The sequence below is a fragment of the Macrobrachium rosenbergii genome, chromosome 30 (assembly GCF_040412425.1).
Source record: "Macrobrachium rosenbergii isolate ZJJX-2024 chromosome 30, ASM4041242v1, whole genome shotgun sequence".
Classification (NCBI taxonomy): Eukaryota; Metazoa; Arthropoda; class Malacostraca; order Decapoda; family Palaemonidae; genus Macrobrachium; species Macrobrachium rosenbergii.
In genome coordinates this window covers 10675383-10694541 of record NC_089770.1, presented here as the reverse complement: position 1 = coordinate 10694541, position 19159 = coordinate 10675383, and the positions used below count along the sequence as shown (strand labels likewise).

Here is a 19159-nt window from a genome sequence, read left to right as displayed (position 1 = left end):
CAGCGTCAAGTGATGAGTGGACTAGTGTAGTACCGGACTGCATACACATCATGCCAACTGAGCAGAGTTTGTCAGTACTTCACACAGGATTATCACTATCTGCTGAGACCAGAGACCAGTTGCAGGAATGACCCGAACCCAGGAGGACAGCCATGTTCTTAGGCCCTGCGAAATGAGGACTTTACGCTTCACACTTCCTAAGAACAAGCATGGGTCAAGTCATTGTCAGTTCTCTTCTCTTGGTGAAAGAGAGCAGGTTGGTTTATAGATTTTAGACATACGTGTCAAGCACTGGGGTAACTAAGGCCATTTAGTGAGAGAGCAGGTGATTGGGAATGACCAGGCATGTGTCTGAGAGAGCACATGGGCAGACCCATACCTTGGTGGGCTCACTCAAGACTTCTTTTATTACATCACATTTTGTCTCCACAGTTATCTCTGTCTAGCCTAACAAAAGAGACAGGCACAAGAAGACTACTAGTCCTCTAGTGTGGGGAAGAGGAAGATGCGGAAGAGGAGGAAGATTAGAACACTAAACTTGAGTCTTCCAAAATGCTTTCTATCCCATCTACAATGGAAAGAGACCAAAAATGACATTTTAAATCAATTTGTATTTTTCATACTAACTAACCTGCTGTCTTAACGTAAGGGGTAAGGGGGAAAATTCTCAAGCACCTGCTGGAGTCCAGTTAAAGAAAGGGTACAAGGATTTTGGTGGCAATGGGAGCTAGCCAAGATGGGGTAAAGGAGGAAGATCCGGCCGAGCTGCCTTAGCCCATCTCAGCCACAACGCATCAGTTTCTCTTTGATCACCTACAAAGCAGATAGTGCTGTTCCTCTCTCTGCCCAGAAGCCAGTTGTTTTTGTCCACTTCCTGCTTGCATTATGCCATAACATTCTGGTTTTTTTCTTTCTATGTTGTGTTGTGTGCTGTGATATTGTGCTTTTTGTGTGTTTTTAACTACGAGTATGCAAACCCACGATTTATCTAAGCTTCCCAAGCCTCAGCGAAATGCCCTGGGGTTGGTAACAATCCTTGCTCTTGTTTTCTGCCTGCGTTGGATTTAGATCCCCATTCTACTTGTGGCAGGTGTAGATTTAACAATTGTAGTGTAAGTAGCCCATGTTCATAGTGGTGTTTGGTCTCCTGAGCAGTGGAAGAATTTTGGTAAGAAGAGGAGATATAAGAGGAAATTGGCATTGCCATCTTGGGAAGGCTTTGTTGCCCCATTGGCAGCAAGCGCACCCATTCCTTCTTGTTCTGGCTCATCTTACAATGGCTTTCCCCTTGTTGGCCTCCAGAGCAACAGTTTTGATGGCCTCTGCAGCTGTCAACGACTCTTGCCTTTCCGTGTTACATAACGTCTCCATCTGTGTCGTTGCTGTCAACTTCCATCCATGTGCCTTCTATGTCTGCACCTTCTGACTCCCTCATACAGTTGAAGGTATTTTTATGGAGAAGTTTGGCTGTACAAAGTTACTGGAATCTAAGAAGGACGTCATTGATCCCCATCCTTGTCTTTCTCATCATCTGTTCCATCCATCCCTGTCAGACATTGGAAGAAGAGGGACTTCTTAGCCCCTCCACACAAGAGGTTACGCGAGTCCTCTTCAGAGTGTCATTCCTCTTCTTCTGGAGCTGTTCTGTGTTCGTCCATTCACGCCCGTGCTGAACCCATTTGTGCTTCCAAAGCTGCTGCAAGTCTTCTCTCTTCCTCTCAGATCCGGTCTTCCTTCTGCCGTGTCAGACGTTCCATGCCCAGTTCCTGACTCCTGTGCTGCAGTACTAACAGACAGAGATACTTCTCTAAGATCCACAAATCTACAGATCGGACTTCTCTTCCTGTTCAAGGTGCAAGCACTCAAGTCCATTGGAAGGATGACAAGGCCCCCATCAAGAAATCAAAAGTGCAGAATCCCTCTTGGGACGAAGACTATTCTCCTCGAAGGTCTCCTTGCTCGCACGGCCGTTTCTCACGTGTTGAGAGCCCTTCATGGTTGTGTAATCTTCCAAGGCCTTCATCTCCATGTCATCGTTTGAATACAAGTTCCCCTAGAAGGGACTGTGATCAGTGTTCTAGTTCACGTGACTGTGATCCACGCTCTCATTCACATGGCTGTGACTGGGCTTCATGTAACAAGAGTTCTGCTAGGCCTCGTGACAGATCATGATACACTTTTCCTCGTGACCAGCACTCTCATTCACACGTCCGTGACCATGATACACGCTCTTGTTCACACGGCTGTGACCAGTCTTCACGAAACAGGAGTCCCACATGGTCTCATAACCAATCACAACATTCTTCATCTCATCGTAGCTCTCGTTCCCATTCCTGTGGACGGGATCAAGACCAAGGGAAAGTTCCGTCTTGTTCTGCAGATCTACAGGACCCCAAGAAAGTCTTGGGCCCTGAATGAGCCTACACTCTAGTGATAAGGATGTTTTGGCGACCTGACTTAGATGACAGGCCAGATCATGACCCTCGCGGCGAAGGGTGCAGACCATCAAGAATATTTTACTATCTATGCTGAAGTTGTTGGTCTCTTTTGTGAGTGTAATGGCTTAGTAGAGGAGACTGTGGCAACCAATGCAGATTTATCTTCAGGTACTGAAGCCTTGCTAGGGCCTAAGAAAGAGGCGAAGACATCTCTAGGGCTGCCATGCTTTAATGGCTTTCCAGGTTGTTTAATGGCTGGACCTATGGTCAGTGGCAGTGGCGAAGATCTCTTCCGCTGTTATGGGCAACTCAGAAGAAAATGCCCCCTTCATTAGGTTGTTGCAGTCTGGCAGTAAAGCCATCTCTTACTTGACACTACAAAGAAGAATGTTAATAATTGCCGATGTTAACATGATGACACACATTTTATCACCTAAAACATCTGTGCTGATCATCCTTACAAAAAGAATGCTGTAGTGTTGTCATTCCCAACACAACACCAAAAGCACTATAGAGCAGAAAAGCTCCTGTATAAAATCAAGCACAAAAAATTCTAAGGCAGAGCTTCATCAACAGCCACAATGAGAACTTAGAACATCTACATGCACTGCCTTACCAAATTTGTCAGCCTCCCTTGTGTAGGGCTGTGGGTAACTGGCCACACAAACAGTATGGCATGGAACCAGTTTCTTTTGAACCAGTGCTACATGAAGTCTTCTTGTATTCTCATCATGGCTATGTTGAAGCTGTGCCTTCAAGTGAATTTGTTTGAGCTTGATGGTTTTGGACTGGGGCTTTTCTGCTTTGGGGTGTATTTGTTGTTGTGTTGGGAATGGTGACATTGGAGAGTTCTTTCCTTGTAAGGATGTTCAGCATGGATGTTTTAGTTGTGACAATGGGTGTATGTATGCTTCAACATCACGTCTACATCAGCCATTAACCTTTTCTTCGTGATCGATGTTTTGGTCTCATTCCTCAGCCCCCTCCAACATAGCAGCATGTCCTGGAAAACCTTTCAGTTGGCCTAAGCAACACTTTAAAGAGTATCCACATAAAAAAGATGATTTGTATCCTCGTAGGAACATTAATTAATGGTGACAGCAGTATGAAGGCTCGGTGCTTCAGTAAATATCATTTTGGGGAGTATGTACCTCCTGTAAAACAAAAAGAAAATTATAGATAAACCTATAATATATATATATACTTTATTCATAAACAAGTAATATACAAAATTACAATTTATTCCTGCTATCATAGCAGAATTCCAATACAAGGCAAAAGTAATGCCCTCTAAAAGCCAAAAGTGCAAAGAACAGAGCATTACAGAGCTGGATTTTTGAAGAATCTTTGTAAAAATAGTAGGTACAATTAGCAGTACCTGCATAAAGCATATAACCTTGACACAGGTTGCTATCTTGTCTAATTCTCATAGGGTGATATGAGATGGGAAGTGACTGAAAAAAGGAAGGGGTAACATAGTAACATGTTATTCTAGGCTTACAGCAAAACCAGAAAATAATATACATACTGAGTGACACCACCCAGGAAAACTTTATTTCAGAGAAAGTACGGCAAGTAACACTTTTAAAAATATGACGGGGAAAAACGTGAACAAAATTTAGATTTAATCTCGTCTCCATTCAAAAGATATGAGAATGTCAACATTTATTCCAATTTACCCATAAGCAAAAACTAGGTACACAGCCTGCGCAGCAGTGAAGTTTCAAGTAAACCAGCAAAAGCACTAGATATACCTTAAAATATTATCCCTAGCTATTACATAAAGCAACAGCAGTGACAGCTCAAGTTATTTTGAAGACCATCTATAAAAATTTGAATAGTTCACACCACATACTAAAAATTTACAAATGGCACAGCAATAAAAAAATAATGAACTGTAGTGATTTGGTCTGCTATACAAAATCCACGTGCTAAATGAATTTATCTTGGTAAACTTTAAGTACTTTAAAAAAATTGCACTTTATAAACCACCTACACTGAATAATAAATGCAAACTTCACTGAATTTCATATCACAGCAAAGTACAGCTGGACTGCGACTTTAAATGATTTTGGTAATTTTCTCTTTTGTTGTCATAACTGCATTAAGTTTACTGGTACAAGATGAAAGGTGCAACAGTGTGATAATTAACATTACACAAGTCAGCTCTGTTGCTGCTTTTCATTTCAAATCACTTTACTAAGTTTACTGAAGTTGTACCCATCTAAAAACAGGCACAAAATTCAAGTAAACTGGAAATTTAAGATATGACAGTGAACTTTACCTAAAGTATGAATTTACGACTTAACTTTTGTGTAGCAGTAAACTGTGTGATAACTGTCATTTAAAGAATAACTGTCATGTAAAGAATAAGAGTTTACTAAATAAGCTTTTATACTTGAATTACGCAGTCAGCAAAAATATACACATAAATAAATTTACTCTGAAAAAAGAAATACGGCATTTTTAAAGATACAAGGTTTCATCCTATCGGCTAATAGGAAGGCCTTCATATAAAACTCAACACTACAAATATAATCATATCTCCATTAAATAGCAAAATGAAAAGCATATTAGGAAGAAGACGAAAGTTGTATGAATTACAGATTAATATAAAAATTAGGTTTTCTTAAAGTAGGTAAGAAACATTTAAAATTGCTATGTCATTAATGAAGAATGATTTTGTTAGCTATAACTATTCATAAAAAAATTATGGTCCCACAGAACTAAAGGTTAAATGACAGCACATGATTATGAAATGAAATGATTATGCTAATATTAAATGAAGAATGAAATTAAATATAATTCAATATATAATACTAACTAGGGTGAATTTTACAAAATAATAATCTTGGCAGCTGTAGTTATAAATTTACAAAACCCAACTAAACTTCAAGCATTTTGTCAGTCTCCAGCACAATATATAGTATCTAAATCAGAATTATCAATATAAGGCACATCTTTCCCATACTTATCTACATTCAGTTCCCTCACAGCACAAACAGTCTTCGTCTTTTACACAATACACACACACACACACACACACAACCTGCACACCAGATGAACATGAAGTGAGCTTTATGTGAGCGTAGAAATTACACATTGCCATATGTATGAACCCCATTACTATGGCGGTTAGCATTGCTATGTCCATTACTCTTTATGTGCCCATTTCCATAGCCATTAGCTCCTGGGGAACGTGATGGAGGTGCTGGTGCCTGCCTGTGGGAGGTCTTTGGAGGTGGAGGCAATTCCTTGTTCATACTTGTGGGCCACGTGTAGATTAGTTCTCGCTTTGGTCCCTTACTGTAAGTACAACATATAGCACATTCAGGTGAATAATAGTATATAAATAGTAGTAAAAAACCTTTCATAAAACATGTATGTATATAGCAGAATTTAGTTATATACCCTCAGCCTTTAAAGTTTTGGAATGCTTCACAAACACACAAAATAAAAATGCACACCATAAAAAGCAAAACCAAATTTTGGGAATATCATACTACAAATTGGTCATTGGAAATTTGCAAGTGCAAGTAAAATTCATAATACCTGACAGTTTCATTTGTGTCTGTATTTAATACTACCTGGAACTGATAATTGCTAAAGTGTTTATATTGAACTAAAAAACTATAAAATATACTGCATATTCAAAAGACTGTCCTTGACATTTTGCTAATGAGCTATAATGTATAACTTAAATAGCTCATAAAGAAAATATGGAATGAATTTCCAAGCCTGAAACTGGTACACTAATATGAATAGATCCTTAATGATATAACAACTGGCATTACAGTAAAGGAATTCTTTGCAATGTAAAGTAAAACAATGCAATAGAGCAAGGTCCCTTATTTGAACCACAAGAATTTATATAGAATGCATCGAGCCTTAGAGATGCAATGCCTTTAATTTATGCCTGCTTCTTTGTGGTATTTTATGGAGCTAGGTTTAAAACTTACTGGTCTGGGTATATTGATAATGAATATACAGTAATTCATGATCTATCATTATTGTTTTGGGGTGGCTTAGTTTTACCCATCATCCTTAAGAAAGGTTAAGGAAATTCTCAACAAGGAAGAGGCTCAAAGTTAAGAAACAGCTTAGTTCACTGAAAGCATACTGCCAACAGGGAAGTCCCAGAAGTCTGTCACTCAAACAGCTCATGTTTCAACTGTGAAGAAGTTCGGGACTGCCCTTGAAACAACCATGAACTTCAAGTGTTTAAAGACACTGCTTTAAGCTGATTCCTTATGCAACAGGCCATTTTGTAATATTAAAAGAGGCAACATCAATACCCCAAAGCTTCTGAAGAGGAAAGCAAACTTCAGTTTTGGTGACTCTTGATACCTACAACAAAGGATACTCAAGGCTCTAGAAAATAACCTCAATGCCATAACAAAGACAGAGGAAGAAGCCTCTACTCTGAGAATGTTTAAAAAATTTCAACAAGGAATTAGTGACACACTCAAAATAAAATGAGGCTTATGCGTCATAGCAATACCCTTCATCACCTTGTTATTGCAAAGCCTATTCTGACAGTCAAGTGGGGAAACCAGCCTGAGAGAACACCATGGTCCTTGATGCAACATCACTTCCATAGTCACAGGAGAAATGATATGAGAGGTGTCCATGGCAGAAGTATCAATGGATTAAACCTGTATCCCAGCAATTGCAGAAAAATTGGACATTTTTTCAAGAAGGTTTGGTTCCACTGTGCTCAGCAGCCAGGTTCTGACCTAAAATCTCAGTCTATTGCACACTGTCAGGTAATGTCATTGGAAATGCCACTCCACTTTTTTCAAGATTAAGAATATAGGGAGTTTCATAAATAACTATACTGTACTTCTATTCCTTTTATAAAGAAACAGAACAGAAAAATTCACAAAAGAGAGCAAGCATCCTAAGCAGACAGTTAGTTACCACAAGAGCATAATGGTAGGCACAGTTGACAACTGGATTTCTGAGATACTTTAGTTGCAAGGCTCTAAAAAATGGTTGGTGCTGGACATAACTCAAGTGGACAAATGTGCATGACATAAATAAAGTAGATGAAACAGCAAAAGCAGTTGGTGGAAAACCAAAATAACATTCAGGGACCCAAAGGATCACACCTTGCCCATACAGGAAGAGAAAAGAGAACCAGACACACTGGGCACAAGGTCAAGGCATAATAGTTAAAGTTTTTCTGACCTGAGAGAGAATGTAGTAGTCTAGTTCAACAGCTCTTAAAACACTCAAAAACATTGACATGAATCTCAAAGCAATTTAGAAGACAGCTATTTAATTGCTTGATGAATTTTCTGTGAAAAAATTTATCCAGATCACCAAGCTAAACATCTTGACTCTCGTGTGGTTGGTTGCTGAATGGCAGATAGCAAAACAACAACAAAATTACCCTTAATTTGAGGTCAGCATCCTTTGGCGCACTAACAGCATCCACCTCACTTGAAGTCAACAAACGTGCATTTTAAAACACCCTTAAATCACTAAAGTTACCTTTACTTCAACTTTATGAGCATAAGAAGTTTAAATCATTTATGTTATTACATTTAATGACTAAAAGTTGCTACACCAATATCTGCTATTTTACTTTAAATAAAAATTCAATACTGAAAACTAATAGACAGCGCATAATACTGAAAACCATGAAATTTCCAACTTTTTCTACAAATTTTTATAAAGTTTAAAAATTATTTTCTACCTTGTGCCTATGTTCAGAAGTGCTTGGGCTAGGGCACATCAAATTTTGCTACTTACAATGAAGAGGGGTGTCATTCCTTTTCATCTACATTATCTTACATTCTACTGTATGTGCTTAGAAGCTTAGTGGTCAAGTTGTCTCTATGTTCAGGTGGGTGGGTACAGTGGTAATATAAATATATACTGTACAATATAAATGAAGTTACAGTGGAAAAATATAATAGTTTCTAAAATGATATTTCCAAGTCCTTACTTTCTGAAATTAATCGGCGAAAAGGGCCAGTATCAATGAACTGTTATCCAAGGGTAGGTGGTCTGTCAAGTGGTTTGTCAAGAGATAGGTCAGAAAAATGACATTAAGTGCAAAGGTGCGTTGTATTTTCTTTGAAGTACTGAATTTTCGACAGTGCTAAGTGTGTTGCAGGGTGACATTGCAGCATGAAGAATTAAGGTGAATGACCCAGATGAGCAATCAACGTAAACTGAACTTGACAAGACAATCTTGGGTCAAGACTATGATGTGTTCAATCAAATATTAATGCAATAACCCCAATGCAAGGAAATGTATGAGTGTTTTAACGAGGCAGTCTTCACCAAATGATGTTAGGTCAAGATTAAAATGTCTGACCTAATGCCAAAATGAGATCAAATCATGTAAATCTGTGATTACTTTTGTAGTTGGACACAGGTAGACAAAGTGACTGTTGTCAGACACAAAGCATCGTGATAACTCATCAATCATTCAGTGCATATGAAATGGTACACAAAGTTTCAATGTAATGGGGAAATGATTACGTCAAGTGTTCTGACTCATTCCATTTGCTGACACTAAATAGTCACAAGCTACATCTCTTCAAAATGCAGTTACCTTTGAATTACAATTCAATTATATCAACCCTTTTCCAACAGCTTTCGGAAGATATGGGCATATGTGAAGCTTTGGCTTGTAATTACATGTAAACATGAGGTATAAATATCTGGGCTAGGTAAGGATAATTATGGTATATTTCAGCTATCTGATATAGGTAGGGTTAACTGTGAGATTGCTAATAACCTGGATTTTGAAAAAAAAAAAAATCCAAGGTAATGGTACTGTATTTGTTGATATAGCTAAGTGGATCAAGGAGGCATTCTGAGGTAGAGGTAAATTTAAAAATATGAAAATTAATGTACTTCAAATGGTATCAAATATAAGTACGTAAAAGGAATTTATTTATACACGTTTTAAACCATGCGTGAAACTCACTGATAAGCTGGAAATGACAGTAGTGAGGATATTGTGGTCATAACAGTTAACATTTAGGCCTAAAGAAAAAAAGTGTAAAATGATTGTAGACATCATTGAAAGTACAGTACAGTACTATACAACATGATAAACATAAATAAGAGGTATAATTCTGTGTTCATAGCTACAAGTCAAATCCAACATCAAATTACAGATATACTTTAACAATGAACAGCTAGTCAGGTACATCGATATTCAGGCCCATGAAATTGTATCAGAGTACCTTTAGTAAATAATTCTATTACAACTGTTGTTAGTATTTTGTGAGACTCGGGTCTGTGAATTTTGTTTTCCTAGTTCAAAAACTAAAAGCAATTTTAATACTCTATTAACTGGCACAAATTACTCTAAATAGTTGAAAATGCCAATTATGTTCCACATAAAAACTGAAGTGTCAGAGTAAATACAAATTTTCATGATATATTAGATCATGTAGTGTTTTCCAGAAGGTAGAAGAGGTAGAAGTAATTAAAAGCAAAAATACACATCAAAAGAGCACACACCCTTCACCTTCCTGCAAATAATCAACTTTGAAGAAATTACTGTATTTCTGTAATTCTTTATTGCCATACTTACTAGTAACAGAAAGGCCCCCATCTTCAAAACTGACACCACTTCACTCAGTTTGCTTAGCAGGTGACCATCCTTCAACACAGTATTACTTATGCTTAATAGGTATACAAGTACAGCATAGCTTTCCACTAACATTTTAAACCTCTTCCCACTTCTGCGTAAATCAGTTCTAAGCTGCTGCTTAATTTCTCTTATAAATTTTAGAAGGATTTTATTGTTATTTTGTGACATGCACAATAATAATAAAATGCCACATGCCACATTTTCAATTTTCAAGATAAACTTTTATGTAAACCATTTTTGTATACTATCTTCAGTTATAAAACCATTTTTGTATACTATCTTCAGTTATAATTTCATCTACAAACATCCTTAAGAGCATCTAATATCGAGTTAATTTACTTAAGAAGCTTATATCAAGTTTCAAAGCAGTAAGCAGACAGAAGACAAATGCCCTCATCATCTTTGTTGTCCAACACCAGTAATAATTTATGTGCAAATATTAAATTAAAATTAATTGTAGCAAAAAATAAAGTCCTCGATATACGCTTATCCCATATTTGGAAAGAATCTATAGACTAAAGACAGCTTTCTTTAAATCTCATTTTTAAATCTGTACTGTACACAAAAAAATCTAAGAAATTACTAACAATGTGATTCTATTTAACTAAAACTTCATGTCATTAAAGTTAATAACCTGCCATATTTACCAATGTCATATTTCTTAACTTTTCTTCTAAATATAACTAGGAATAATACTGTACGATGTAATGAGTTTAATTGCATGCCACTGTGCCCACTATAAAGCTCCCTAGACTTTTCTAGTCACAGTATTCAGATATCTTACCTCTAAATTAAACTGGCAAGTTTTCCATAATATGTATGCTAATTTAAATTTATATGTATCAAATAACAAAAACAGCCCACCAAAAACTGCTTTTGTTACATCTTAGGCTTGCCCACATTTTACTCTTCCTTCCACAGATTCATGGTGCTCTCTCCCTAAATAATTAGTTGCAAAATCTTTATCAAATCCTTTCCAAATTGAGATAACTGATTTACTGTACTTGAAGTACAGAGTTCCCTAGAATTTTCTAAATGGTTGTGCTATTTGGAAACAAAATAAGATTACTAAAAACCATCAATACTCATCCTTCCTTATCTGTTCTTAAAACATTTTTATCATTCTTCCTCATATTTTCTTATGAACGAATACTACATTTCCTCAAAGACTTTTGAAGCGAAACACAATGAGATGGATTTAAACATTAAACCATAGGTTGGTACAGTATACAAGAATATTCTAAAGGCAAGTAATTTTTTTTTTCACCATATAGCATAAGTAGAACACTAACCTCATAAGATACAATTAAGCTAAAAGAATGAAACTCAAATCATACGATAAAAATACTAACCTGAATGCTGGGAATGATCCTACGCTATTCTCTTCCACATTTATCATCCGTGACTTATTTCCCAACATGCACTGAAGATTTGCATTGACAATAACACGCAAATCCTGTCGATTTAAGCTGTGAATATAAAATAAACAGATCATCAGAAATGTACATGTATAAATATACATGTGCACACAATATTTTAACTTTACAAAGTCTTTAGATAAGTTCTGAGGACTCTGGGGGTACAATTTGGTGTTAATGTTAAAAACTGCTTTGTAATGATGATAAAAGTCATCTGTAATTCAATCCTTCAATAATTAAGGATGTAGGGTTAACTAGTGAACTGTCAAATCTATCAATTTCATATGACCTCGTCTTAAATTAACAGTGAAGTTACCGTCATAACTGTACTTACAGTTGATACTGACGAAGCAGCAGTCCTGTTAACTCTCCAACGCGATTGGCATTTGTCTGAGACATTAGTGAGATGACAAAGTCATTCCCGCTTCTCAAGTGAATGATGACTAGTTGATCTTGACCAGGACTTACACTTATTCCACTGACCTGCAATGTTTACAGTGGCAATTAATAATGAATTTCAAATGCTGAAATTTTCCATGAAGACAATGCCAATTAATGAACTTGAAAATTAAAATGCTGTATTCTAGAAAACATAAAAAGGGAAACAAATGTCCTTAAGTACCTCTACTATGGGAATTGGTGATCTAAGGGGCTTGAAGGTTTTGTTGTGCAGCTTGTAAATGTGTCTGTCAGTGACTAAAATTGCACGTTCTGAAGACTTGTTCTTCTTGTTTATCTTCTTTATCAGGCTAGAGAACAGGACCTGCAAATTTGAAAACAATTATGAAACAGGCTGTGAACAGGGGTTTCAGACAATGAGAGTAAAGCAAGACTACAATAAAAATCACAGAGCAATTTTTTAATATAAATTATACTGGCTAAGTCCAAGGTACAGAATGATGTAACAATAAATTATGATTGCATACCAAGTCTTGCATGAGCCAATACTTACAAAATAAACTGAAAATCACGTGCATAAAATGAGAGAAAACTTTGGTGACAAGCAATAAGGAACTGGTTTGCAATGCATTTTGTACTGTGACATCCAAATTTGGGAGCCATTTCTGTCGTGAAAATAATGAAAGTAACTCTAAAGAATAGATTCTCAGTAAGAAGTTTTACTAAATCACAATGCGTGTTAACTGTGGTGGGTTAATAAAAAAAAGATATGATTTCTAAAGTACATAACTAAGTTCTAAAAGGCTTAAGGGCAAGGCACATCATGTTTGTGCACAAAGTACCTTGTACCAATAATGCTGCTAAAAAAAGTCAAATTTTTATCATACACTAAAAGTTGAACATAACTAGACAACAACTTTTGCCAATCAGAAATCATCAGTTTCTCTGCTGAGAATCATGTACTGTAATTTGCTAAATCTTAACCTTAAGCTATGCAATATCTCATGGTTTTACACCAATCTTAACAAGTTTGTACAAATGCAACACTCATACTTCTCTGAATCCATCTTTGTTCCTCATGTTCCTCACAGCTGATTGGAAGTTAGAGGCAGATGGGTTCTCCTTTGTTAATGCCAAATAATTTCCTTCCCAGTATTCACGAACACCCCAGTCAGCACGTTTGCCCATGAGAGCATCTCCAGCTATCACCTGAAGTGAATGAAAAGTAAGGATTGCTAATTAAAGAGGGGTAGCTGTGTTTGAAATAAAAATACAGTTTATATTTATGAAAACCTATCTCAAACTACACACTATTAAAACATACTCCTCACACAAATTTCTTTGTCCTTTCACAGGCCCTCTGGTTTAAGAAGAAAGAGAGCATTTGAAGTTTATCATGTAATTAGTTTAAAAATCCCAGGAGTAAATACTGTATGAGTATCTAAAGCAAGCAGCCCTGTTTAAATATGAGCAAACCTAAAAATACTTGATTCAAACATGTATAAGCATATAAAAGAAGAATGAATCAAATTCATACATGAAAGACATACTTTGTGATTTTCTCATAGAAGTTGTTTTGAAATTGAACAAAACCAATGAGTGGATTAAGAGGGAATGTGTATTATACAAGATTTGCTCTCAATAGGGACAATATTATGAGATTCTTAGCTTTCAGTCAAACAAAAAATGAGATGAAAACATCTGTCAAATGCCTCAATTCTGGCTTTGGGAAGATATTCCCTGTGTCACCTTTGCACGAACAAAGACGACAATAATTGGTGTCATTACTATTGTCATACCTCTACAAAATACTACCTCCATTGATAGGTTCCATATAAAGGTCAAAGAAGCCCATGAAGGATAAGTCACAGGAAGCTGGGATAAGGTTTAACCTACTGAATTAACCAACTGTGAAGAACCCAGTAATAGTGTGCTTTTAATCTTTTCACCTGACACTCCAAAACCTTATTCTCTTCACCTGACACCCAACAACCATTGTCTGCGTCATGTGATCTCTCCAAGTACCCTTTCTATTCCTCAGAACCTAATGGCAAAACCAACAAACAGTCTAGTTACCTACAATGATTTTCCACAAGAACTGCATATAAAATGTATCACTATATAGAACAAACTTTTATCACCTTGCCAAAAAAATCACTGTACCTACACAAGTGAAGCAAAACTCAGTTCATTAAAAATCTTATCAAAGGACACACATATCAAAAATAAAAGTCAACTAAAGAAGTGTAACTAAACATTGAATTACACATGACTAGCCACAAAATTTTTATTCAAACATTGAATCTGATACAGAGATGACAAGTGGTACGCAAGGAACCATACACTAAAATCAAATTTATATATATTTCATATCCAACTCACAAATAAATATTTACATTGAAGTGAACCAATCATAGAGATGACATGATTAAAAATGTAAGCATTGATTATCTGTAACCATACACATCGGCAAATCTCCCAGTTCTTGAATTGTATTTATATTGTTTTTCATTGCTCAATTTGTATATCTTTTTTTTTAATACACAGATCTCACAAACAGACACTAACTACTACATACAAACAAAACAAATACTAATGTAAAAACAAAGGCCCTGACTTAGCCTCCCCAAGTACTGCTAAAGATGCTTGATAACCTGTCTTACATAAAAGATATGGGGAGTGACTAGTACAAACCTTAATTCTAAGCTGTGGCCAGTCTGCTCTTGGGACATTTGAAAGGATCATATGCGCTCTCCAGCGATTGTGGATACTCTGGAAGTCTGATACCATGGACCGCAGAACAAGGGGTGGGGCAGGCCATCTCAGGTGTTCTGCAGTCTGGCATTTGTTTCACATTTCTGAAGAATTTCAGAGAAATTTATTTAAAAAAACATTAAATATCTAATGCATGCAAATTAACCTTGTAAATTTGTATGATACACTGAAACTCTTGTAATCTTTATGTAAAAGAAAAATCAACAGTGACTTCAATAATTTAAAGACACCTGTTCTTAATCCTAGTTTAGATTTTTTTTTCAAAGCATAAAGCCAGACATTATAATTCTAATAAAACATACACAAGAATGACGTCAGTGGGAATGTCAACCATCCAAAGAATCTGAAATAAATATCTGTGTTCATCAAGGATCAGCCTTGAGGCCTTTGCTATTTATAAGTAATGACGAAGCTACAAAGGAATGATGAAAGGGAGCCCTTAGGAGTAGTTACAAGTAAATACCTAATATAAATAGTAACATGAGAAGAAAAGGTTGTAGGAATGTTTAAAAGATGAAGTGGAAAGAGACTGTTAGTAAATGAAAGTAACCAATTAGTGAGTAGACCAAAAATTTATTTTGAGTGCATATGTTTTGTGCTACTACATGGAGCAGATGCATGGGACCTGACGATAAAAAGGAAGATTTAGAAAAGATTTTATTAAAACACACAATGCTATGATTCAAAGACAGAGTACAGTAAGTGAAAGATCATTTAACAATTGAAGTTGTGGAGATTTGTAGTGTCTAGTGGCTGAAAACAGACTAAGATCTCTAATACTGTGATTTAATAGATATGTGAAGAGAAGGGATGAGGAACAATTAGTCAAAACAGTAGTATGTATGAAAATAGCAAGCCACATATCAGTAGGAAGGTTTATAAAACCATAGAAAAAGGGTAAAAAATGAAGAATTAGACCAAATGGGAATTTCTAGACACAAACGTGGACAGAAATAATTTCATATCTAACCCCAAAGAGCACTTAACCTGACGAAAAATAAACAATTATAACAGTAATAAAAGATTTCTACAACACAACAGGCACAATTTTTAGTCATGGATAATTCACAATACCGTACTGTGTACCTCACACTGAAACAGACAAATAAAAACTTCTATTTACACACTATATGATGTTATGATACTGTACTTGCTAGGAATGAATTATCATCTAATTAAAAACCCATCTACATCTGAGAATAATTCTAATATGAAACCCTCTTGTGGAAAGGTTCCACTTTAACATAATGCTATAGTAATTTAGTTACTGAATGGGGCAGAAACCAAGTCTTCAAATATTCCTTCAACTAAATATACTGTGCAAAAGGGCAACCTTAAGGAACAGTTCCTGTCTACTTCATTATCTTATAAGGTATGTCTCTAGTAGAAGGATGGTAACTGCTAAAAAAAGGTAATTATCTATATTTTCTTAGGTGCAATACTTCTTACGAGGTTTTCCAACTAAACACAATGCCTTACTTAGAGTTCTTGGCCAGACCTCGGCCATTTTCACAATCTGGATCAGGTAAACCATGGCGAGCCCTGATTTAGAAAAGATTAAAATTGAGCACCTTCAATCATGAGAGCACTAAATACTGTGCCTCACTCTATATACACGCTAAATATGGACTCTATTCTGTGAAAGCTTACTTCATAAGATAATAGTCTTCCTTCTCATTCCAGAGGAATGTATGAACATTATATGAATAATAACAATGATGACACAGTAAAATGCCAAGCATCTAGCATGAGTAGAACTCAGTTCCTGCCATTTGCAATATTTAATAGAAAGAGAATAAATACATCATACTGTGTAGAAAGTAGGGAATTACTGTATTATGCAAAGTATTTTGGAGCAAATAATTATAAATGTTTCTTAAGAGCAACCATTTAAAGACTACAAAGTCATTATGCATTCCTCTACTGTCTATTAACCATTATCTCTCCAAATGTTATGTTCCACCATCTTTGGTCTCAGTAAATTTATGTTAACTGAGTAAACTTTTACCATTATGAAGGCAGATCCATTCTTCCTGGCATATTGAGAATTAAAACTAGGCTTCAATGCTTTTGAGTAATTGATACCTTCAAAACACCCCTGTTATAAGAAGACTGAAAACACAACCTCACAGCAGTGAGCTTGAGAGTACAACGGGACATAAGACAAGTACAGTACACATTATATGCATTGTTTAATTACAAAATTGTGCATACCTGAACACTCTGTTGAGCTCTAGCATGTACGATCTCATTTTGTACTTTCTGTAGTGAGCCAATATGGTCAGTCCAGCCTTCAGACGACGATAGTGCATTCGGCAGATTGCTCCTCGCCACATCTTTTGCAAGAAGATGACTATTCCTGGGATCAACTTTGCTCTACCCTGATATTTAAAGAAATAAGAAAGGGACACTTAACAAGAACATTATCTACCAGACCTAGGATAAAGGTTCCATTGTCTTAAAACATTGCCCAACGACACAGAAGTGACTTACAATTTTCCTTTTTAATTACTGCACTAACCACCGAAGCTATGTGAAACAAATATATCAAGAGTGTTGGAGACCTCCATGATCTGCCAAGGCTGACTACTCCTCCCAAAAGGATCCCTTCTTCCCAGAAGTTACATCCCTGTTTCCAAAATCTAAGTTTATTGCCAGTTACAAGGTCCATCTTTGGCAAAATTTTTATCTAAACTCGGACAACTTTCTGTGAAGTCCTGCTACAGGCAAACAAACCTACTTGAAAACTTATCTTCTTAAAACATAACCTCCTCATCCAAGGTAATGATCTCAAGTTTACTTAAGTGTATAATTAAAAATACAGTACTATACTTTACTTTTATTTCTGGAGCATTGAGTATATCTTGTGACTGTATATTTTGTAAGTCTAAATTAATTAGAAGTTAAAGTACTCCACTTTAATCCCCAATACCAGAGTCCCCATAAATGTTTCAAAATTACTCTCCATGAAAACATAAGTAATAAAAAATACAATACATCTCTTACCAGAATGTTTACCTGAACTGCAACTTCCAAATCAGTGACATGGGAAGCTGGAATGTGAGTACTTACAAGCTGATATGCCAAAAAAAGACACCCATATTTCATACTCTCATGTGTGGTTTTGAGAAGTAACCAGTAATGTTGAATTTAGATGTTAATGGCCCTATCATGCATGGATTTATTATTCAAAATTTAACTGCCATTTTATACTAAGCCTTCATTAAGTAATGATCATCTTTTACACAAACTGCTTACAGTACTTAATTTTGAGCTCCTGGAGCTTTTATGGCCCTTTTCACAATTGTTATAAAGGCAAATTAAAAGTATGAATGGAAATATAAACAAAAGACAAGCACTTAAGTCTGCATTTACAGCCTGATCAAGTTAAAATAATGGCACCGATATGGTAGTGACAAAAGATTTTCAAAGTAAATGTAGTATAAAAAAGCACAATACCAGAATAGTAAAGAAAAGCATAGGTACTTCACCACCTAAATAAACTACTGTAACATAAAGTAAGGAGAAGGATGAAAACAGTGTTGAGTTGTCTCAGTTTTTACACAGTATTGATGACAAATAATTAAGTTATGGACCCTCCAGATTACCAAGAATTCAAACCTAATACATAAAGAAACAATTGCAGGTGCCAAATGCAACAAAAACTCAACTCTTGAGAAGTGTAATGCTCCAAGATAACAATCTGATGGAAAAATAGGACAAGTTTGACCAACATCATAAGCAACAAATGCAGCAACAGATCCACACTTGACAATTTAGCCATATTTTCCTGCTATTATCATTAAACAAATTCTGAAAGGCTGTGGTGTCCTATTTTATAAGGTGAAAAAGTTACTAGTTACTCTACTCAATATAAAATTACAAACTATATTGTCACGTACCACGAAGCAACATGAAATTTGATGTTATTTTACCTGCTCAAGGGCAAACAGTGTCTGTGGAGAACGGATGAATAGCTTGGTGTTTCCATATTTGACATCATTGCTGAAGCCTTGTTCTTCAACTAGGATTTTGGTGCCCTCTCTATCTGTGCCTCCATGGAAGTTTGGCCACGTGTACTGGGATATCATTTTGTACCTGGGTTAACAGTAGAAGAATTAACATTAGCTACAAAGAAAATATCTCTGTCTAATGTGAATGAACAACAACAACCATGTAATGCTAGATTATACTTCTCTCTTTTAACCTTCATCTACTTCATCTTAACATTCTAAAAAATAAATAAATAAATAAATAAAAAAAAGTTGCATACACTGTACAATGAAAATACTGTATCTTGGTTAGTGTTTTATCTATTTTTTCATTCCACCAAACATATCTTTCAAGCAATAATACCACTTTCAATATTTCTAAAGGAAACTTTCAATAATGTAAACACTATGACCTGCTTTTTGATGATCATGAAGGATGATAAAACCTGAACACTATTTGAGTGATGAAGTACATCATATGACAGAAAGAATGTATTTGGACTGAAAAAGTTTAGC

The 19159-nt window shown here is 35.9% G+C and overlaps 1 protein-coding gene across 1 annotated transcript in view; it reads right to left on the bottom strand.

The window, feature by feature from the left end:
• Positions 1 to 3628: 3628 nt before the first annotated feature.
• Positions 3629 to 19159, bottom strand: part of LOC136855017 (unconventional myosin ID-like) — a 113652-nt gene continuing 98121 nt past the window's right edge. The window contains 9 exon segments of the mRNA XM_067131735.1: positions 3629 to 5744; positions 11412 to 11528; positions 11812 to 11960; positions 12100 to 12240; positions 12930 to 13085; positions 14571 to 14712; positions 14714 to 14734; positions 16866 to 17032; positions 18587 to 18749. Coding sequence (XP_066987836.1) covers positions 5534 to 5744; positions 11412 to 11528; positions 11812 to 11960; positions 12100 to 12240; positions 12930 to 13085; positions 14571 to 14712; positions 14714 to 14734; positions 16866 to 17032; positions 18587 to 18749 — 1267 coding nt within the window. The 3' untranslated portion in view covers positions 3629 to 5533.